The 24,894-nt window shown below is 43.0% G+C and overlaps 1 protein-coding gene across 1 annotated transcript in view; it reads right to left on the bottom strand.

The window, feature by feature from the left end:
• The window catches only part of NEK11 (NIMA related kinase 11), a 430,667-nt gene that overhangs the window by 405,113 nt on the left and 660 nt on the right, over positions 1–24,894 (bottom strand). Inside the window, exon 2 of the mRNA XM_075315207.1 lies at positions 2,218–2,471. Coding sequence (XP_075171322.1) covers positions 2,218–2,384 — 167 coding nt within the window. The 5' untranslated portion in view covers positions 2,385–2,471. The remainder of the gene's footprint in view (positions 1–2,217; positions 2,472–24,894) is intronic.

Here is a 24,894-nt window from a genome sequence, read left to right on the forward strand (position 1 = left end):
CCAAAATCACTCGAACATGAAATTGGCGAACCTCGAACCTCGCTCATCTCTACACATGACCTGAATCCAATAGAAAATGTATTGAAGGATCTACAGCTCAGAGTTCATAGAAGGAGCCCATGGAAGCTTTAGGATTTGAAGAGTGTTTGTGTGGAAGAATGGGGCAAAACCACACCTGAGCAATGCATGCGAAAAGTCTCTCCATACAGGAGGCGTCTTGAAGCTGTCATCACCAGCAAAGGTTTTTATACATAGTATTTCAGTGTCATTTCTCATTATTACACATCACTAAATTTATGGACTGTAAAGAGCAGGAGAGAGGCAGCCATGGGCAACTGTCATGACGGACCTCAACCCACCCCAGCAGAGTACAGACACCGGGGACAGAGTGGAGTGGGTGTTATGTGGTGTGGAGGTGGTACCTGCTGACTGCTGCTGTTTGCCTTCTGGGTCCTGTTCACTCCTATGGGCCTTGAGCCCCGCTCAGTCAGGAAGAAGACAGAAACCTGGTAACATTTGCTTCACTTTACTAAACAGCTTGCAGGCAGACAGTTTCACAATAGTCTTAGGGGCACTTTGCACACTACGACATCGCAAGCCGATGCTTGCGATGCCGAGCGCGATAGTCCCCGCCCCCGTTGCAGCTGCGATTTCATGGTGATAGCTGCCGTAGCGAACATTATCGCTACGGCAGCTTCACATGCACTCACCTGCCCTGCGATGTCGCTCTGGCCGGCGAACCGCATCCTTATTAAGGGGGCGGATCGTGCGGCGTCATAGCGACGTCACACGGCAGGCGGCCAATAGAAACGGAGGGACGGAGATGAGCAGGACATAAACATCCCGCCCACCTCCTTCCTTCCGCATAGCCGGCGTGAGCCGCAGGACGCAGGTAAGAGATGTTCCTCGCTCCTGCGGCTTCACACACAGCAATGTGTGCTGCCGCAGGAACGAGGAACAACATCGTACCATCGGTATTTCCCAATTAATGGAAATGACCGATGCTACACCGATGATACGATTACGACGCTTTTGCGCTCGTTAATCGTATCATAAAGGATTTACACACTACGATGTCGAGAGCGACGCCGGATGTGGGATATATATAGCGATGTGTGACGCAGCAGGAGCGACGAACATCTCCTTACCTGGGTCCACCGGCAATGAGGAAGGAAGGAGGTGGGCGTCATTTTCATCTCCGCCCCTCCTCTGCTATTGGGCGGCCGCTTAGTGACGTGTCGCTATGACGCCGAACGCACCTCCTCCTTGAAGGAGGGATTGCTCGGCGGTCACAGCGACGTCGCTGAAAAGGTATGTGCGTGTGACGCTGACGTAGCAATAATGTTCGCTACGGCAGCGATCACCAAATGTCGCACGAATGACGGGGGCGGGTGTTATCGCGCACGACATCGCTAGCGATGTTGCAGCGTGTAAAGCACCCTTTAGACTCAGGTCAGGTACACAAGCGATGTAGCAATGCTGTGTGCTTCTGAGCGCACCATGTCAGGCTTATGCACTCATTGCTACCTGAAGCTTGTAGCTGCTTAACGCTAAATCATAGTGGTGCACTGCTTCTAATCTGCCAGGAGGACCCTAGTATGTGACTATAATTTGAGGGCCAGGGAATTGGGGCTGTTGGGGAGGAAGGCTGCCATCTAAGTGATGATTAGTGCTGCAAATTATGCTTACTCAGATAATAACCCACCGGATGGTAGGAGATGGGATCTGTGGGATAATTACTGCTCAAAATTATTTAACCTTGACAATAAAAAAAAATGCAGAAAAATATGTTTGTACATAAGTAAAAGTATGCTGATTAGCTCCTACTGCTAATGCATGTTACGACAAGGCTTATCCTATCATATATCCTTACCAGCAGCGGCTAATCAAAACCATATAATTGACTGCTTTTTATAAACTTTATGATTAGCTGCTACTGGTGAAAAGCAGTTAATTATATGGTTTGATTAGCCGCTACAGGTAAGAATACATGTTAGGATAACAGTAGTTGGTAATCAACAAACTTAACACTGCTCAATTTTTAGTAATACATGAACAGAATTAAGCCCATCCAATTGGTTCAGACCTCCACAGTTTCTCATTGGCGCCTTGGCAAAATGAATTGGGCACCTCCGCTCAATATGTTCAAACATCGCGGTTGTACAAACAGTAGATAAGTGCTACAGTTTAGTCTATGAAACACTCGGAATTACTTACAGTTTTTCTTCCTCCTTTGCCTTCTTGTCTAACACAAGATAAACTGTTCCAAAACTTCCTCTGCCGAGCCGCTGCTGTATCAAATATCTCTTTGCAATTAAGGTATCTGTACAGGCTGAGAGGGGTCGGGCATCCGCTCTCCCCAGAGATTCCTTGTAGTTTGGCATTACAGCGAATGTAATAAACCAATCTTTTTAGAAACTTCTAAGACAGAGTGCAGTCCATATTTTTCAGTGTGTGAATGAGAATATAGCCTAAGAGAAGCACAAAGAAAATATATTAAAAAATGTTACAGAACAACATGACGCCATGGTAGACTACACCTCACATAGATATTCCACAAGCTACTGGACAAATATCTTTTACATGCTTTATTTAGACCAAATGAAGGAGCTGATCTTTTGTTTTATCTATTGGTCTTTATCTACTTAAGAGGGGTTTCACTACTCCTTCATTGGATTATAAAACCAGCAAACAAAGGGTTAAAGGGGACCTGTCAGGTGCATATTTAAAGGGAACCAGGAGCAGTTCTGGGTGCATATTGCTAATCCCTGCCTGACTGTCCCTGTATCTAGTAGCATAGATAAAGAGATCTTTAGAAAAGGTATTTCTAAAGATCCTTTATGATAGGCTTATGAGCACAGGTACAAATCACAAGGGAGTTAGTGCCTGGGTTCATTCCGCCCTCTTAGCATGTTAACATACCTATAGGGGTATACTGTACTAACATTCTATTCAATGCCAATGGCCCAGCATCATCAGCGGCAGTGACGCGCGTACCTGTGTCTGTTGCACCGCCTCAGACGCTGGTCTTAGGGTCAGTGCGAATGCATCAGAAATCACAGCACTTCCGGTCATGCGAACTAGACCTCTCTGAAGCTGGGACACATACACCCGACTCATAGTGTGCAAGACTGGAAGTGTGGGGGATTCTGATCATGTGCACTGACCCTATGCCCAGCGTTCTGTGGCAGTCCAACAGACACAGGTATGCGGGCCACTGCCGATGATGACAATGGGCATTGAATAATGTGTTAGCTCGCCCCTACCATGCTAAGAGGGCAGAAATGAGCACAGGAACCAACACCCTTGCGACTAGTCCCTGGCCTCATTAGCATATTATAAAGGATCTTTAGAAATACTTTTTCTAAAGATCTCTTTATCTATGCTACTTTAGGCTGGTACAGTCAGGCAGGGATAAGCAATATGCACCCAGAACTGCTCGTAGTTCTGGGTGCATATTACACCTGACAGGTTCCCTTTAAGCAACTACAACTAATTAAATAGAGAGCAACTAGTGAAGACAACTAGATATTGCTGTTTCTCTTGTAATAGGGGTGTGTCCCTGTACAGTCTATCATGTCAGCACTAACTGGACAACATCAGGATGTGAGTGGACATGACCCCGAACAGTAACACCTAGTTGTCAATTTATGCGTAAATTACCAGGAGGAGGAACAAAGGAACAATGCAATGCTTTACCAAAACAGACATGTTAGGAATGGAGACATATCTACTTTAAATGTGCAGTTCCAAAGGATGTAATATGTATGGGGGTGAATCCCAGACGTATTACCACAAAATTCCAGAAAAATGTTTCTACAACCTGTAAACCATTAAACCGTTCCTTCCTCAAAGAAGCCTTGTATAAAGTCAGGTAATGTATTCTGTAATTCTTGTCCGGTGCTATACTTGTTCTCAGATATTTTTACTGCTTCGTAAAATATCTTTAAGCTGAAAGTAGTTTGGCTTTCCAATTGTAAATGTGGCAAGTCTAAATTTTGAATTTTGGAGATCATCTGATCAGGGCTCAAAGAACAACGGAGTTCCTAGAAATCTTGGGGGGGAATACTGACCCACGAAATGAGGAAAAAGACTTTTGGGTGCGGATTAAATGATAGAGTAAAAAAATAAATCAAAGCAGATATATTCTACAATAGCCATTCATTGATTTGTAGTTAACAAGTACAACAGATGGCGGACATTGCTTTCTACTTAGCTATACCTGAGCAATGTCAGCTTCGAGGAGAGAGTGATTTGTGTGCTCACACCTACAGTAAAGTAATAGAAGAGGAGTCGATCAATGAAAACAGCGAGCAGAGAGTGATTTATGTGCTTACTCCTACAGAGAATAACACAGGAGACGAGAGATAGCAACAGTGAGGAGAGAGTGATTTGTGTGCTTACTAGTGATGAGCGAGTACTAAAAAGCTCGGGTGCTCGAGGCTCGGGCCGAGCATCCCAAGATACTCGTGTACTCGGCCCGAGCACCGAGCCCAATGTTATCCTATGGGAGACCCGAGTATTTTTGTGAAATGACCACCGGCAGCATGTAGAAACCCTAAAAATGTCACAAAAGTCTCAGAAAAGTGCTCAAATGACATGGCAACAGCATGGGGAAGACCCCTTGAAGCATTTATCACTCAAAAGTCACAGCTGTGAACAATTTTGTCCGCGTTTTACGCCATTTTTACGGACTCACCAGAAAACCTTCCAAAATGACACCAAAATGAATTTTCATGGCGGAAATGTTAAGGGCACATACCCAATAGTGAGATAGAGCTAATGTATGTTACTTTTTGAGATCAATACATGAAAGATTTTACGTAAAACATTGTGTGGCACCCCGATGTCCAAAACGCACGTTTTGTGCTTTTTACTAGCGATGTCGGTCATTTTTTTTTTCATTCTATCTCCCGTCGGTCGGTCTCGCTCTGTCTGTCTCTCTCTGTCTTGTCTGTCCCCCTCTCACAGTCTGTCGGTCATTCTCCCCCCTCTCTCTTACTTACCGTTCCCCGATCACTGCTGCGGCGCTGCACGGCTGTTCACTAAACTCCGGCGGCTTTTCCTCTTTAGAAAAAGCCGGCCGCTCATTAAACAATCTCGTAATCCCTGTTTTCCTGCTTTTCGGCGCCTATGATTGGTTGCAGTGAGACATGCCCCCCACGCTGAGTGACAGGTGTCTCACTGCACCCAAACACAGCAGCCGGTGTGTGTGTGTGTGTATACTGTGCAGTGAAATAAATAATTAAATAATTTAAAAAAACGGCGTGCGGTCCCCCCAATTTTAATACCAGCCAGATAAAGCCATACGGCTGAAGGCTGGTATTCTCAGGATGGGGAGCTCCACGTTATGGGGAGCCACCCACCCTAACAATATCAGTCAGCAGCCGCCCAGAATTGCCGTATACATTATATGCGACAGATCTGGGACTGTACCCGGCTCTTCCCGATTTACCCTAGTGCGTTGGCAAATCGGGGTAATAAGGAGTTAATGGCAGCCCATAGCTGCCACTAAATCCTAGATTAATCATGTCAGGCGTCTCCCCGAGATTCCTTCCATGATTAATCTGTAAATTACAGTTAAAAAACACACACACCCGAAAAATCCTTTATTAGAAATAAAAAACACTAACAAAGTCCCTCATCACCAATTTATTAACCCCGACAAACCCTCCTTGTCCGGCGTACTCCACGGTCCTCCAGCGTCGCGTCCAGCTCTGCTACATTGAGGTGACAGGAGCTGCAGAAAACACCGCCGCTCCGGTCACCTCCACGCAGCTAATGAGGTGAGTATAGCGATCAGCTGAGCTGTCACTGAGGTTACCTGGATGCAGCGGTGGATGCAGCGGTGGCCGCGGGTAACCTCAGTGACAGCTCAGCTGATCGCGCTACTCACCTCATTAGCTGCGTGGAGGTGACCGGAGCGGCGGTGAGTAGCGCGATCAGCTGAGCTGTCACTGAGGTTACCCGCGGCCACCGCTGCATCCACCGCTGCATCCAGGTAACCTCAGTGACAGCTCAGCTGATCGCTATACTCACCTCATTAGCTGCGTGGAGGTGACCGGAGCGGCGGTGTATTCTGCAGCTCCTGTCACCTCAATGTAGCAGAGCTGGACGCGACGCTGGAGGTCCGTGGAGTACGCCGGACATGGAGGGTTTGTCGGGGTTAATAAATTGGTAATGAGGGACTTTGTTAGTGTTTTTTATTTCTAATAAAGGATTTTTCGGGTGTGTGTTTTTTAACTGTAATTTACAGATTAATCATGGAAGGAATCTCGGGGAGACGCCTGACATGATTAATCTAGGATTTAGTGGCAGCTATGGGCTGCCATTAACTCCTTATTACCCCGATTTGCCAACGCACTAGGGTAAATCGGGAAGAGCCGGGTACAGTCCCAGATCTGTCGCATATAATGTATGCGGCAATTCTGGGCGGCTGCTGACTGATATTGTTAGGGTGGGGGGCTCCCCATAACGTGGAGCTCCCCATCCTGAGAATACCAGCCTTCAGCCGTATGGCTTTATCTGGCTGGTATTAAAATTGGGGGGACCGCACGCCGGTTTTTTTAATTATTTATTTATTTATTTTACTGCACAGTATAGACACGCCCACCGGCTGCTGTGATTGGGTGCAGTGAGACACCTGTCACTCAGCGTGGGGGCGTGTCTCACTGCAACCAACCATAGGCGCCTGTGGGCGGGGATAGCAGGGAATATGAGATGGCTATGTGCAGAGCACAGCGCGCCCGCCGGTATAAAGGCTCGGTCACGCTGTGCAGGCCGGCCAATCACTGCAATTCCACAACTAACAGGGCTGTGGCATTGCAGTGGTCTGCCAGCCAATCCCTGCATGAGGGCTGGCTCTCAAAAGAGCGCCAACATGCAGGGATGAAGACCACGAGTACAGCACGAGTATTGCAAAATTACTCGGTCCCCGCCGAGTAGCCCGAGTACAGTGATACTCGTGCGAGTACCGAGTAGTAACAAGCATACTCGCTCATCACTAGTGCTTACTCCTACAGAAAATAGCAGAGGAGACGAGCGATGTAAACAGCAAGAAGAGAGTGATTTGTGTGCTCACTCCTACAAGAAGTAATACAAAATGAGTTGGCCAATGACAACAGTGAGGAGAGAGTGATTTGTTGTCACAGAGATTTTCAATAACTTTGCCAATTGTCATGGAGGTGTCAGGTCCTGATCAGATTGCAGATTCTGACACTCTGCCTGAGACATCCTCTGGTGTCTGGGAGCAAAGCAGGCAGACTAGGGCGTCGACCTGCTGTGTGCTAATTCATAGGCAGGCAAGCAAAAGCTAATCTCTGCTAGTATGCTTGTTTGCTCACCTGTTGTGAGAGAGCCTATCACATCCATGAATTTATGACCCACTACAAAATTTGAGAGGTCTGCTCCAGAGACAGCAGACCACTGATCCTACATGAATATTGGGACAATAAAACTTTCACATCACTAATCAAAGCTAATTAAGGATTCACTCTCTAAGCTTTAAGCTGGGTTTACACACTGCAACATCGCAAAGGACATCGCTGTAACGTCACCGGTTTTGTGACGCAATAGCGACCTCCCTAAGTCTCTGCTAAGTCTCTGGTGAGCGTTCAAACAGGCAAACCTGGCCAACAACGCAACAGCGATCCGGACCTGCAGAGCGACCTAGCTGGTTGTTGGGGACGTTGATAAGCAGCCTTTTGAAAGGGAAGTTGCTAACAAAGTCGCTGCAAAGTCTTCACACACTGAAACTTCATGCTGCACAGCGGGAAACAAAGGACCTAGGAATGGTCCTGAACGATTTGTAACGATTACAACTTCACAGCAGGGGCCGGGTCGCTGATAGGTTTCACACACTGCAACATCGCAAACAACATCGCTATTGCGTCACAAAACCGGTGACGTTACAGCGATGTCGTTTGAGATGTTGCAGTGTGTAAACCCAGCTTTTGCTCAGTGTTTGTTTATTTAAATGTCCTTTTATTATGCCATCTCTTTGCTCTGTTTGTGTATATATGTTTCTTCAGATATTTTGTTATAACCAGCCTGATGAAGGGACCTGAGATGTCTTGAAAGCTTGCTTTGTAACATCATTTTATTTTATTTTACTTAGCCATTAAAAAGGTATCACAACAAGATTATAATTTTGTTTCTCTCACTGAGAACAATCAATCATTTTAGTGTTTGAGTTTTGGTTTTCCCTGGCCTGTCTTTACTGTGCTTAATATATAATCAAAGGGAAAACGGGTATTTATCTGTGCTTAACATCACACTCCTGCCCTATCCTTCCCTAGTGGGAAGAAGAGGGGGAAAATCAGACTGGGTTTGGTCAGGAATGGGACGGAGATGTCTCCACTATTAGGTCCCTGAGATTAGGGATAGCATAGGCCCCCCTAGCATGAGGGACAGCATAGAGGCCCCTATCCCTCATTATCCAACAAGTCACATTGTGACATTTGTGTGCTTACTCCTACAGAGAATAACAGAGGAGATGAGAGATGGCAACAGCTAGGAGACAGTGATTTGTGTACGTACTCCTACAGAGAAGTAATAGAAGAGGAGACGAGTGATGTCAACAGCGAGGAGACAGTGATTTGTGTAGGAGTACTACAGAGAAGTAATAGCAGAGGGGACGAGTGATGGCAACAGCGAGGAGAGAGTGATTTGTATGCTTACTTCTATAGAGAAGTAATAGCAGAGGGGACGAATGATGGCAACAGTGATTTGTGAGCTCACTCTTAGGGGTGCTTCCACACAGCGAGATCGCTGCTGAGATCGCTGCTGAGTCACGGTTTTTGTGACGCAGCAGTGACCTCATTAGCGATCTCGCTGTGTGTGACACTGAGCAGCGATCTGGCCCCTGCTGTGAGATCGCTGCTCGTTACACTCAGCCCTGGTTCGTTTTTTTATTGTTGCTCTCCCGCTGTGACGCACAGATCGCTGTGTGTGACAGCGAGAGAGCGACGAAATGAAGCGAGCAGAGAGCAGAAGCCGGCGTCTGACAACTGCGGTAAGCTGTAACCAGGGTAAACATCGGGTAACCAAGGTGGTTACCCGATATTTACCTTCGTTACCAGCCTCCGCCGCTCTCACGCTGCCAGTGCCGGCTCCCTGCACATGTAGCTGCAGTACACATCGGGTTAATTAACACGATGTGTACTGTAGCTAGGAGAGCAGGGAGCCAGCGCTAAGCAGTGTGTGCGGCTCCCTGCTTTCTGCACATGTAGCGACGTTATGATCGCTGCTGCGTCTCTGTGTTTGACAGCTAAGCAGCGATCATAACAGCGACATACAAGGTCGCTGTTGCGTCACAGAAAATGGTGACGTAACAGCGACGTCGCTGTCGCTATGTGTGAACCCAGCCTTACACAGAAGCAATAGTAGTCGATTGATGACAACAGCGAGGAAAGGGTGATTTGGGTGATCTCTGCTTCTCAGGGACAGTATGTACACAAGAAAGGTTTATTTTCGGACAGGCTAGCTCTGGGAAATATATGTGTCAATCAACAATAGAAGGAGTGGCCATAATCTAAAGTGGAACGGTGCTCTGAGGCATTTAGCTTTACTATGGGTACAATGAACATTGAGCACTCTTATTTGTATATTATAGTAAAATTGTGTAATGGGCTAATGGGTAAACAGATTTCAAAACGAAAAGAATGATTTTTCATTGCTGCTATATCTCCTACATGTGGCTAGTTTGAAATGTAAATTTGGGGTATCACCGGTAATCAGTTTTTGCTCTTCTTTTATTTTTATTGTACATGTGAGTATGCCATTTTACTATGTTGTTTGCTTTTCTTGAAATCCGATATACCATTCCAGAGATATGGGCCTTTTTCTTAATGCTATTACATATGGTCTCTACCAAGGGAGCATTGCTCATTGTGTAATAATGAAGAGCAACATAATGACACACCCCAGGGAATCCTACAAGGCAGACCACCATAGTAAAGGCAACAACAATTTGAAACCCCCCTCAAAAAACAGAATTCTAAGGGGAGCAGTGAGAATATAATAAGAGCAAACAGTGGCCACCTTTGATCTGATGACAGACGTAGCATAGTAATACTTGCAAAATCAGATTACAGCTTTCAAGCATAAAAAGAAAGAAGGTCCGTGAAAGCGGAGAGGAATTAGGGGAACTGTAGTCTGTTACTTTGGTAATTCGGAAAAACCAAAAAAAAAGAAGAATACACAAAACAGGATCATTTTCAAGAATTCAAAAAATAATCAAAGGTTTATTAACACATATGTCAAACACACATAATTATAAAAAAAAAAACACTTTAAAAATGCCAAATGGGCATGATCATGTACATACCATAACTTTATAATAAAACTTGAAGGCAACCCTGACTGCTTAAACAAGGAACCTCATGTACACAACAGTAAAATGAATCCCAAACAAATGGTGAACTACAATAAATGTGCAGGATTAAAGCACACAAATATATCCTGAAGCCCTGAGATGACCCTAGTCATCTGGCTAAGGAGTGGGCAGGTGAAGGACGCTAGCCTCACCGCTGCACTGAAACAACACACCAGGAAAGGAAGAAAGACGGGGAAACACAACAGCAGAATGCTGCAGTCAGCACCAAGACTACAGCCACACCAGCAACTACAGCAGAGGATAACAGCAGCTCTTTTCCTCCAAGACCAAAATCCAAATGAATCAAGAATAACCGGCACCCTCTGTTGGTAACAGCGGGTATATAAAACCGGAAATACTTGGGATGGTAATTGGTCTGCTTGCTGTCAAGGAATACTGCCATTAACCCTACAACTTTCAAAACAAAGGAAAACACATTTAAATAGCAGAGTCTCACAGGGGAAAGTGAGACTCAGACCCAAAACCTGTGACTAAACTCCTATAGCATAGAGAGAACTATGACAGCTATGTTGGCATTATCTGCGAAATATTCAAATAAGTATTTATCTGCATATTTCATAAGCTCCAAAACTTCTTGAATACTTCCTTATTTAACAAAGAAATAATGCCTCTCAAACTCTTTGCTGGGTTTGTTATTGCACCTCAGATCCATTCAAGCAGACTGTCATTGACCCTCTTGTGAGTAATATACCGCTCGACAACAATAGTTTTTTTCAAGTGAAAAATTAGATTTTCTTCTTTTTTTTTTTAAATATCTTTTTTATTTTTTATAAAATCAACAAATAACAGGCGAAAAAAAGATTCAGCATTAAAATATTCAAGCCGTAAGCATTTTAAGTCATCAACATTTCTTAACTTCTCAGTTACTCAACATTCTACTTCATAGCAAGGAAGGCAGCAGCCCCATAACCATACCATTCCCCCCTCTTATAGTCTGCGGAATCTTGAATCACCTCCCAATTGCCTCCTTGTCACATCAGGTCTTCAATTCATGATCTTCCTCCCACACTTCCCAGTCCCACCTCCAAACCTTCCAGTGTACCCTATATTTTCTCAGTGTGGTACCAAACTGTATCTTTAAAAGGCAGCATTAGCCTATCGATTTCAGCCCGACTATAATAGGCTAATATAATTTTTTTCCATTTTTTTAAAATGGTATCGCATTCTGCCTGCTCCTTTTTCTACATCTAAACTCTCTATTTCAAGGAGATATTTAAGATGACCCAATACGTCTTCAAAGGTAGGGACCTTGGGGTCCAGCCAATTCTTGAGCAACGCTCTTGTGACTGAGAGCAATAGCATGGGTGGGCTTGACATCCTACCCTCCTCGTCATTCTCCTCCTCCCAATAATAAAAAAGAACAAGGTTGGGAGAGGCGAATCTCCATACCCCAGACCTTCCAAACACAACTTATGACTTGTGACCACAAGGGCTTCAGATGGGAACAAGTCCACGACCCAAGAAAGAGGTCGGTGGCATCTACTTTACATTTTGGACAGTAGGTGATCCTATCAGGTTTCAGCACCGTTGGTGGAAGATTAAATGCATAAATTGCCTTATGCATTATTTTAAATTGAGATTCTCGCCATAACTCTTTTAAGATCTTTGACTACATTTGGATCCTCTAACTGTTTTTCCCAGGATTTAAAAAAAGACTTCCGGATGATGACTTATGAGCAAATCTAGCATTTCACCATAAAGTAAGGAAATAGCTGATGATGAAATGGAGTGTTTTAACAAGCAGTCAAATGAGTTAAAGGTTACCTCTTAAGAAACATCCTGTAGATGGGTAATAATATTATGTCTCACCTCATCGTACTGGATTATTTGATTAGGATTCAGGTCACACTTAGCTTTTAATTTTGTCTCTATTCAACCATCAAATAAAAAAAAAAAAGTATTTTTTGCCAGCTTACCAGTGTTCTTCGATGTCTGTGGAATCCCATCAAACGTAGATTGCAGTCCACAAGGAAAGAGGGTGGGAGCCAGCCACACAGTTCAGTTATATGAAGAAATGTACAAAATCAAGCGGAAAGATCCAAGACAAGTTCTTATCTTCAAATATAAAAAACTGTTAATTTCACAACTTCATTAAAATGTCCATATTTCCACAGGTTAGGGCAAAAAGCATATACAGAGAAGTAGTAGTCCCACTGGTAGGTAATCCGGTGAGCCTACTACCCCCCTCTGTATATGCTTTTTGCCCTAACCTGTGGAAATATGGAAATTTTAATGAAGTTGTGAAATAAACTTTTATTTATATTTGAAGATAAGAACTTGTCTTGGATCTTTCCGATGGATTTTGTATATTTCTTCGTATTCAACCATCTAGATTCGGAGGGGAGCAGAAGATGGGCGACAGTCCTTATGCCCCTCACCCTCCACTCCTCAAATAATTTATCAACCCCCTGTAAAAACTCAGGATTTTCCCAAATAGGTAAATGCTTAGATACTTTATGCGAAAGCTTGCAGATTTTTCTCACCACTTTCCATTGTATTTGTAGAAGAATGTTTGATTTTCAGAGGTAGCTTGGCCTGGCTAGTGTGAAGCAAAGCCTTTAGATGCCACGGTTGCCCGTAGTCTTTTTCGAGTTCTAATGCTGAATACTACCTAGAATCCTGAATCCAATCTAGCATGTATCTAGTCAAGCAGGCGATATCGTACCCCCTAATGTTAGGTAGACTCAGACCTCCATGATCTCTAGAAGCCATTAACTTCTTCAACCCTATATGTGGGCGCCTCCCTATCCAGATAAAGATTTTCCTATTATTTTAGTGGTGTATATGGATAATATCATGTCTAATGCTCATTACTCAACTAAAGAACTTGGACATATAGAATGGAACATGGAGTGCTGTGATAGAAAATGCATGTGATAAGATATCAGGATATTGCCTATGGAGAACCTGTTAATCTATATCACATATGTCAAACTATGGTCTGTGAGCTGATTTTATTTGTCCTGCGATGTCAGGTGTCCATTATTCTGTATGGAGGACTACGTGGGGCCCATTATTCTGTATGGAGGACTACGTGGGGCCCATTATTCTGTATGGAGGACTATGTGGAGCCCATTATTCTGTATGGAGGACTATGTGGAGCCCATTATTCTGTATGGAGGACTATGTGGCACTCATTCTGTATGGAGGACTATGTAGTATCCATTATTCAGTATTGAGGACTATATGGGCCCATTATTCTCCTTGGAGGGCTATGTGGGGCCCATTATTCTACCTGGAGGGCTATGTGGGGCCCATTATTCTACCTGGAGGGCTATGTGGGGCCCATTATTCTACCTAGAGGACTATGTGGCACCCATTGTTATGTATGGAGGACTATGTGAGGCCCATTATTATGTATGGAGGACTATGACAGGCCCATTACTTTTATGGAGGGCTACGTGGGGCCCATTATTCTGTATGGAGAACTATGTAGTGTTTGCAGATGACAATATATGTGACATAAAGTAGTCTATTTTTTTGATTGGCATTTTTTGGCAGTGATTTTTAGCTCAAATTGAACTATATATAGTGTCCCTTTAAATTGGGCAAGTCCTATTCTGGTCACTCCTTTACAACAAGGTGAGAGGAGGCTGATGTCACCTCTACTGATACTTAACAGAACACATGGCTCATCGACTGGTAACAATTGCCCAATTCTAATAGTCAGGAATCAGTTGATGTGACTTTCACCTCTTGAGTGGAGCAGCTCTGACCCGTTCAGAGATAGCAGCAGATCTGGACATCATAAAGTGACGTGAAGCGAGTTTACTAGTACAGAATGTTTTATCCTACTGCAGCTGATGGCTAATATATGCTTAGATTATCCCAATAATAAGCACCTCTCATTGTGTTTAGATTTATTCAGTCCCTGACTAATGGCATGCTATTACAAAGTCATTAACAGGAACTTGCTTGCGGAGCGACTGGATGCAGCAGAGAAACCAGTGATTACTAACTCACAAAGGAACTTAATGTTTCAACGGAGTTTTATAAACTAATTTCACCTTTTTTTTTTGTACTATGTTAATAGCTGCCATGACATGTTGGAATTTACACAGATAAATCATTGCAATGTTTAACTGAACAGAAATTGGGTAAAATAACATTACGGGGGGCCGGATTTCTAAATTATAGATGTAATAAAGTGACATTAATTGCACTGTACAGTACGAGCACTCATTGCCTGCTCTCCAGCAGAGTCACAATGTTAAATTGGTAAATTCAGAAATCATTTTCCAACGGGTGAAGGAAAGACGCAAGCTCTGTAATTAGATCCTGTGGTTACAACGGTTGTTGTAAAATGAGTAATCAATGGATATGAGCACAATGGGCTATCTAATCATACAGTAGAAACAAAGGGACAGATTATTCCTATCACTGTCAAAATGTTAGCAAGTTACAGCTGGCGGGATCAGCAATAATGTGCGCTTTTGGGAGATGTGACAAAGGGCCGCCATGATGTCCGGTGGGTGTAAGAATGCAGTTATAACTACGTGTTCTCTCCATAGAGGTCAGTGATGTCCTGGAGGGAAGAATTACCAGGCCAATAGTGGGCACCCTCCCACCACGAACAACAATACAGACTGGCCAACAGGAGAAACATCATTTTATTGTATTTCAAAAGAAATAAAAATTGAAATTATTTGTCGTAAATCTACACTTTGTGAAGTACCAATAATAATAATATTTATTCACATATATATATATATATATATATATATATATATATATATATATATATATATATATATATAAATAGAGTGCACCATTAATTTCATACCGCTTTACATACATCAGCAACACTGTCCTCATTGGGGTTCACAATGACAAGGTAGGGCGGACACTAGAGCCTGAAATAATGTACCCTGTTGAATCTCTCCTTCCCCTGATAGTAAATATTGGGGGAATGTTTTGGAGCAGTGTCGACAGATTGAAGTTTTAGGCCTATGGCTAGTTCAGGAGATAATGTAAATAATGATAAGGTTCTTTAATTTATTAATCTTTCCCTCAAAATCAGTTGTGCGTAAGCCTACCCCTCAGACCTTTCCGCTTAATACAATTAAGATCTGACCAAGTGCAATTTGAAAGCTCCAGACAACTCTAATGGTCCGTTAACACAGACCAACCAGCAGCCGGATGCAACCGCCGATCAGTAAAGTTTTACCGATCAGTGATTGTTCAGTGAACATTGTTTAACATTGCCTGCCAGTGTGAACAGGCACTTAAACAATCTATAATAGATCGATCAGAGCACATAGGCTGCCATGGTGTTTGGCGGTGCGAGTCCTGTTTACACAAGATGATGGATGAACAATGATCTTTTGAAATGCCTGATGAATGAGCATTTTTAAGAATGCTTGTTCATGATTGTCATGTAGTGTAAATACAGTCTTTATGTGGCAGTCTGAAGGCTGAAGAAATTTCAATCTAAATCCATATCTATTTATTGACCCAATCTAAACAGATTTCTAATACGGCTGTTTTAAAAATTCCCTACCCTTCCCTGACTACACTATTTAACTAATATTGTTTTTTTTTCTATTTCCTGTCTGATGGTTCTTTGTTTGAGAATTCCAGTGCATGCTGGGACACGGAAGCCCCATCAGTGGCAGAGGCTGCGGTCACTGCAGCAGCCTCTGCCTCTCCCTGAAATGAAGTGTCATCAGTGACGCTCGTTTCATGTGCTGTTCTAGTCCCTGCTCTGCCCATGTGCTCTGACATTATGTGATCTGCACAGTGACAGCGCGCTCTGTGTTACTGGCTCACATCAGTAGTGCCAGCAAGAGAGCAACATGCACTGCATAAATTATTTTAGATTGGGGAAATAGAGATTTAGACTGAAATTTTTCAGCCTCTGGACCACCCCTTTAAGGTTCCATTCACATGTTCGTGTTTCACAGTCTGTACATGGACCGTGATGCTCCTGACCAAACTGAACAGACTCACGATCTGTGCACAGTCAGTAACACAAAGTCATGTGAATCTAAGTTACAGTCATATGGAAAAGTGTGGGCACCCCTATTAATATTAACCTTTTTTCTTTATAACAAATTGGGTTTTTGCAACAGTTATTTCTGTTTCATATATCTAATAACTGATGGACTGAGTAATATTTCTGGATTGAAATGAGCTTTATTGTACTAACAGAAAATGTGCAATCCGCATTTAAACAAAATTTGACTGGTGCAAAAGTATGGCCACCCTTATCAGTTTCTTGATTTGAACACTCCTAACTACTTTTTACTGACTTACTAAAGCACTAAATTGGTTTTGTAACCTCATTGAGCTTTGAACTTCATAGGCAGGTGTATCCAATCATGAGAAAAGGTATTTAAGGTGGCGACTTGCAAGTTGTTCTCCTATTTGAATCTCCTATGAAGAGTGTCATCATGGGCTCCTCAAAACAACTCTCAAATGATCTGAAGACATAGATTATTCAACATAGTTGTTCAGGGGAAGGATACAAAAAGTTGTCTCAGGGATTTAAACTGTCAGTTTCCACTGTGAGGAACATAGTAAGGAAATGGAAGCACACAGGTACAGTTCTTGATAAGCCCAGAAGTGGCAGGCCAAGAAAAATATCAGAAAGGCAGAGAAGAAGAATGGTGAGAACAGTCAAGGACAATCCACAGACCACCTCCAAAGACCTGCAGCATCATCTTGCTGCAGATGGTGTCAATGTGCATCAGTCAACAATACAGCGCACGTTGCACAAGGAGAAGCTGTATGGGAGAGTGATGCGAAATAAGCCGTTTCTGAAAGCACGCCACAAACAGAGTCGCCTGAGGTATGCAAAAGCACATTTGGACAAGCCAGTTACATTTTGGAAGAAGGTCCTGTGGACTGATGAAACAAAGATTGAGTTGTTTGGTCATACAAAAAGGCGTTATGCATGGAGGCAAAAAACACGGCATTCCAAGAAAAGCACTTGCTACTCACAGTAAAATTTGGTGGAGGTTCCATCATGCTTTGGGGCTGTGTGGCCAATGCCGGCACCAGGAATCTTGTTAAAGTTGAGGGTCACATGGATTCAACTCAGTATCAGCAGATTCTTGACAATAATGTGCAAGAATCAGTGACGAAGTTGAAGTTACGCAGGGGATGGATATTTCAGCAAGACAATGATCCAAAACACCGCTCCAAATCTACTCAGGCATTCATGCAGAGGAACAATTACAATGTTCTGGAATGGCCATCCCAGTCCCCAGACCTGAATATCATTGAACATCTGTGGGATGATTTGAAGCGTGCTGTCCATGCTCAGCGACCATCAAACTTAACTGAACTGGAATTGTTTTGTAAACAGGAATGGTCAAATATACCTTCATCCAGGATCCAGGAACTCATTAAAAGCTACAGGAAGCGACTAGAGGCTGTTATTTTTGCAAAAGGAGGATCTACAAAATATTAATGTCACTTTTATGTTGAGGTGCCAATACTTTTGCACCGGTCAAATTTTGTTTAAATGCGGATTGCACATTTTCTGTTAGTACAATAAACCTCATTTCAATCCAGAAATATTACTCAGTCCATCAGTTATTAGATCTATGAAACTGAAATAGCTGTTGCAAAACCCCAAATTGTTATAAAGAAAAAAGGTTAACATTAATAGGGGTGCCCAAACTTTTTCATATGACTGTAAGGTCTGGTTCACACGTGTTTGTGAAGCATTTTTTTATTCACATTTTCATCATAGAAAAAAGCGGTTTACCGTATCAGCAAAGTGAATGAGATTTTTTAAATCTCATGCACAGGCTGCTTATATTTTTCTTGAACCTTCAGGCCACACATTGAGTATTTGGAGAGTTTTTTCCTCAGTATTTGTAGCCAAACCAGGAGTGGGTAATAAATACAGCAGTGGAGACATATTATACTTTTCCTCTGATTGTTCCACTCCTGGTTTTGGTTACAAATACTGAGGTAAAAACCTCACCAAATACTGAACGTGTGCACGTGGTCATAAAGCATTTTCTCACATCTATAGAATCTCAATTCTTTCCATATTTTTCATCCGTTCTAATGAAAGAGGAGTAAAATAACATAAATAAATGACCATATTTTAAACATCTACTTGCATTTTTACATCTTTGAGAATCACACCATTTTATTCTGTCATTTGTTTTGGTTCCACTTTTTCTCATCTATTTTTAAAAACGGAGGGAGGTAAACTACTTTTTTTATCCATTGACACTTAGCAATAGATCATTTAAAAACTGATGTAAGGGTACCTGACCCGCGGGGCCACGAGTCTCCTCTGCAGGAGACCGTAGCTGGTTGTACCCACGATCAGGGTTCGGGGCACTGAGGTCTCTCGCTTGTGTTCTCCCTATGGAGGACACTTGCGACTCTGCAGCAAACAATTGACATGCTGTGGCCTCAGAAAGCCGCACCGCAGGGCATGGCACCCATCCACAATGCTTGTACTGTACTTCACAGCATTTTGGACGCAGCAGAAGCATGCTACGGTATATCAAAAACGCTATGAACACCGATCGTGGGCACGCAGCCTTGGAAGGATGTCATACATTTGAATAGCTCAATCTGATCCACAAAAATGGATAAGAATGGGACATGTACTGAGTGTAACAGATACACAGATCCAATATAATAAAAAAAAACCCACAAACGATGTGTGAATAGATTAATTTAAAATCCATGGACCTGATTCATCAAAGTTTTTACAACAGAATTCTAGCAAATAAAAGACTTTAAAAGGTTGCAAAATTTAGTTGCAGTGCAGGGCTGCAGTAACATTTTGCAACTCGTGAACGTCTCTCACCCCATTTTCGCTCAACTCTGAAAAAGTGAATAGAGCTGGGGTGGGATGGGGGCATGGTAACCCCCTATTGTCAAATTCATGATGAGCAGCGGCATTGCTCTGCCACAAATCTTACTCCAGACCCCTAGTGGAGTGTGATTAACGAGCCGCATGCCACTCGTTAGACACTCCTTATTCATTAAGAGACGTGAGCCTCTTAATGAGGAGCGGCAGACACCATCATACCCATTCATTGAGATCAGTGTGAAAATCTACAGTCCTAATGAATTAGGGCCAGAGGGTTTAAAAACAAATGGCACATGGATGACAAAAACAGATGTGTGAATGTGGCCTACACTGACTTTTGCGTTGATAATTATGTATGCAAGTCTAGTAACCGCCATGCACAAAATGCCCCTACATCCATTAGCTGTAAAGGTTGACCTACATGGACTGACCGGTGGCACTAAACGACTGCTGATTGGTAAAATGTGAACAGACTTCTGATGGCTTTTTGAGCAGTGATAAGTAAGCACTACCTTGCTCGGGTGTTCGGTAGTCATCCTGTGCAGCTGGATGCTTAGATGGACTCAACTCAAGTACCCGAGTATAATGGAAGTCAATGGGGGATTCAAGCAAATTTCCGGAAAAATGCTTGAGTCCTCAATTGACTTCCATTATACTCGGGTACTTGAGTCCCGTCCATCTGAGCATCCAGCTGCTAGTTACGAGTACCGAAACATGGTAGTGCTCACTCATCATTACCTATCAGTAGTCGTTTAACAGCCTGGTAACAAAGGCCAGACAACGGTAAAGAGTACACGCTGAGCAATTTGTAATAGATCGCTCAGTGCCCATAGGCCACCTTGTTCTCTGTACAGTGGGTCCTGCTATCAGAGAACAATGCCCCGCTGAAGGCGATGATCTATTTGTGCTGCGCAGTAGATCATTTTACCCAGTGAGTGTTTTGCAGCTTATTTACACTGAAAGATTATTGTGAACGGGTGTCCTTAAGAACAATAATCTTTAGTGTAAATGCAGCCTCAGTGTTGTGGTGCAATACGTCCGATTGTGGACTTGTCAAGCATTCAGTCCGCAACAAACACCTATTATACCTGTGTGGTCATTACAAAGGGATGTTTATTCCGAGCTGACTGACAATGGAATATGACCTAAAGCTGTAACGTCTTCTGTTCAGCTGTAATTATATTCTATAATTTCCCGTAATACGGGACAGACTGATTATTACGCTATCAGGGACTTATAATGATTGTGGGGGAAACAGGACAGGGACTAAGGGGTACTTTGCATGCTGCGACATCGCAAGCCTATGCTGCGATGTTGAGCGCGATAGTCCCCGCCCCCGTCGCAGCAGCGATATCTTGTGATTGCTGGTGTAGCGAACATTATCGCTACGCCAGCTTCACATGCACTCACCTGCCCTGGGACGTCGCTCTGGCCGGCGATCCGCCTCCTTCCTAAGGGGGCGGGTCGTGCGGCTTCACAGCGACGTCACACGGCATGCGGCCAATAGCAGCAGAGGGGCGGAGATGAGCAGGATGTAAACATCCCACCCACCTCCTTCCTTCCGCATTGCAGCTGGGACGCAGGTAGGTAATGTTCCTCGCTCCTGCGGCTTCATACACAGCGATGTGTGCTGCCGCAGGAACGAGAAACAACATCGTACCTGTCGCTGCACCGGCATTATGGAAAAGTCGGACCCTACACCGATGATACGATAACAACGCTTTTGCGCTCGTTAATCGTATCAAAAAGGATTTGCACACTACGATATTGACTGCGAAGCTGGATGTGCGTCACTTTCGATTTGACCCCACCGACATCGCACCTGCGATGTCGTAGTGTGCAAAGCCCACCTAACGCTGTGAGCACAGGATGAGGATATGCAGCAGAAAATTACGTTGCAAATTGTGATGTGATTGCAGGAAAAACGCTGCATAAAATATGCATTTTTGCCAAGTTTTTTTACATGCGTTTTTTTGTGTAAATTTCCTCATTCTTTAGTATGGGTGAAATAAGATGCAAAAACATTGCAAGAATTGATACACTGCAGACCTGAATATGCTAAATGTCTGCAAGGAGAAATTAAGCAACGAGTGCAAGAAATTTCATTCATTTGATTGTACTGTAAAACATTGCATATTTTCAGCAGCAAAAACACAACGTGCGCACAAAAAGCCTTGACTTGGGGTGAAGGATCATAGTGAGCGATTTAATTTATATTTATTGGGCGGTGGATATGATAGATAAGGTGGGGCACAGTGCCGGATTATCCCTTTATATTTTGAATGGTGCGTGTATTATTGTATATTAATGGTGGGGTATATAGTTGTATTCAGGGGCACAGTCTGGGCAATTTTTTATTCAGGACGTAAATGTATATATACAATATTTTTTTAATCGGACAGAACCCAGACTCAGAGTTTCATAGATCCATTCACATTTCAGTGAAAATCATGGATCTCAGAATAAGATCTGCGAGACTCAGATCATGCGAGGTTCTGAGGATCAAAATGGGACATACTCAAAAGGTCTGTGCAAGAAAAAAAATCAGGCAGCACACCAACAGTGCACACAGATACAGGAATGTAGCCTTATTATGTATAGCACAGTCCCTTAGTATATAGTGTACTTTCTTGTTATATACAGCACCATCCTCAATTAGATTCCTTTGTTATTATATATAACATCATCCCTTATTATGTACTATCCTCTCTAGTTATGTATGTGGCCTTTCCTTATTATATAGCATCCTCTCCTGTTATGTACAGCACCATCCATTATTACATAGTATCATCTCTTGTCATGTATAGCACCGTCCCTTACACAGCACAGTCTCATTATTTTTGTTAATCACAGCGCCCTCTATGTTACATAATCCTCTCTTGTTAGCTATAAATTAAAATGACTGCTGATGGAGCAGCATCTGTGGAGAAGACCAGTCTATCAGCTCCTCCATTAGAAAAGAAGCTTTACCATGTTCCATCAGTAGCAGAGGTGAACTTTTTTCCCCAGAGCCCCGGATTTCCAAAGGTCGGCGCATTGAACTGTATCGGCATCAACATGACGCCAGCACCGTTAAGTTCCATGATAGATCACGAGGCAAAAGCTCCAACCTCTATGACTGCCTATCTCCTAAGCCACAGACCGCTACCGGCCTGCAATTTACGAGACGACAGTGTGTCCATGTAGGCAGAGCGATGACGTCATTGCATCACGCTAACTCTGCAGGTCCGCCATAAAAGATATGCAGCCTGTGGTGCCAGGAATCAGGATTAGGTGAGTATAATCTTTACTGTTTATATTCTACGTTTGTTGGGACCATAATAAAGCATATAAGAGGTTGTGGAGGCCATCATACTAGATATATGGAGAAGCGGGGGCCATCATGAAGTATATAAAAGGCTGTAGGGGCCATCAGATGATATATAGGGAGCTGTGTGGGGCCATTAACCCCATTCACAATCTTTGATGTATTGGTATGTCAAAAGTCATGTCCCTGCCTTTGATGTGGTCTTGTACACCAAGCCTGCATCTTTCCCGGCAGATGATGGCTGATTTTATCAGCCAATACGTGCATCTAGCAGAGATCAACCAGTTTAATATTACTGTCAATCTATGACAGCTACATTTAACATGCACTGGCAGAGGGGAGTACATGGTTTTCTCTGCCCAATGGCGAGCCCATGACATGATCGAGGTGCGCTGATGGGTTCCTATGACAGCTGGGGGTCTGCTGATGACAAAGCGCCTGTCATTATGAATCTCCTGTGAATTCCGGCCCGTGGTTGGTGTTCATAGGAGATCGTGATTTCTGCTATACATAGCAGTATTGTAATACTGCATACTGCTATGTGTAGCCCAGGCAATCAGATGATCGCAGCGTCCAGTTCCCTAGAGAATCTATTAAATACAATAAAAATTAGGTTAAAAAAAGTTAATAAAATTATAATAAAAAAAAATCAAAAACACAAGTTTAGATCCCCCTCCCCTTTACCTGATTAAAATCAAACAATTTAAAAAAAAACAAACATATTTGGTATCGCTGTGCTCACAACAGTCTGATCTATCAAAATATAAATGAACTTAATCCGATTGGTGAACGCGGTAATGAGAAAAAAACCCTAAAAGTGCCAGAATTACGTTTTTTAGTTGGTGCAAAGCTGCAATAAGAGGTGATCAAAACATCGCATCTACCCAGAAATAGTATCAGTGAAAACATCAGCAGGGTCATACTATATACCGTCATGATTGAAAGTGTTGGCACCCTTAAATTTGTTCCAGAAAATGAAGTATTTCTCTAAGAAAATTATTGCAATTACACGTTTGGGTATACAAGTTATGTCCTTGTATGTTGTGTGTATTGGAACAACAGCAAAAAAAAAAAGCAAATTGGCCATAATTTCACACAAAACCCCCAAATGGGCCGGACAAAATAGTTGGCACCCTCAACTTAACATTTGGTTGCACAACCTTTGGAGTAAATAACTGCAATCAATCACTTCCTATAACCATCAACAAGCTTCTTACATTTCCAATTTTGGGTCACTCTTCTTTTGCAAATTGCTCCAGGTCTCATATTTGAAGGAACCTTCTCCCAACAGGAATCTTAAGATCTCTCCACAGGTGTTCAATGGCATTTAGATCCAGACTCATTGCTGCCACTTCAGAACTCTCCAGCGCTTTGTTTCCATCCATTTCTGGGGCTTCTTGAAGTATGTTTGGTGCCACTGTCCTGCTGGAAGATCCATGACCTAGGAAACAAACCCAACTTTCTGACACTGGGCACTACGTAGTGACACAAAATCTTTTGGTAATCTTCTGATTTCATGATGCCTTGCACACAGTCAAGTCTCCCAGTGCCATATGAAGCAAAACAAGCCCAAAACATCCTTGAACCTCCACCATATTTGACTGTAGGTACTGTGCTCTTTTCTTTGTAGGCCTTGTTCTGTTTTCAGTAAACAGTAGAATGGTCCGTTTACAAAAAAGCTCTATCTTGGTCTCCTCTGTCCACAAGACGCTTTCCAAGCAGGATTTTGCCATACTTGCATTCATTTTGGTAAACTGCAGTCTAGCTTTTTTGTATCTCTGTGTCAGCAGTGGGGTCATCATAGGTCTCCTGGCGTAACGTTTCATTTCATTCACATGTTGATGGATAGTACGCCTTTATACTGATGCACCCTGAGCCTTCAGGACAGCTTGAATCTCTTTGCAACTTGATTGGGGCTGTGAATCCACCAAACGAACTATCCAGCTTTACAACCTTTCATCATTTTTTTCTCTGCCATCCACATCCTGGGAGATTTGCTATAGTGGCATAGGTTGTGAACTTCTTGATTATATTTCACATCGGGGACAAAAAAAATATCAAGATTTCTGGAGATGGACATGGTAACCTTGAGATTGTTAATTTTTTTTCTCCAAAATTTGTGTTTCAAATCTTCAGACAGTTCTCTTCTCTTTCAGTTCTCGATGCGTAGTGTGATACACACAGACAGACACACAATGCAAAGATGAGTCAACTTCTCCCCTTTTTATCTGGTTTCAGGTGTGATTTTCATATTGCCCACGCCTGTTACTTGCCACAGGTGACTTTGAACGAGCATCACATGCTTGAAACAAAGTTGATTACCTACAATTTTGGAAAGGTGGCAATAATTTTGTCCAGGCCTATTTTTGTGGTTTTGTGTGGTTATGTCCTATTCGCCTTTTT

Source organism: Anomaloglossus baeobatrachus, chromosome 6, assembly GCF_048569485.1.
Source record: "Anomaloglossus baeobatrachus isolate aAnoBae1 chromosome 6, aAnoBae1.hap1, whole genome shotgun sequence".
In the NCBI taxonomy this organism is placed as follows: Eukaryota; Metazoa; Chordata; class Amphibia; order Anura; family Aromobatidae; genus Anomaloglossus; species Anomaloglossus baeobatrachus.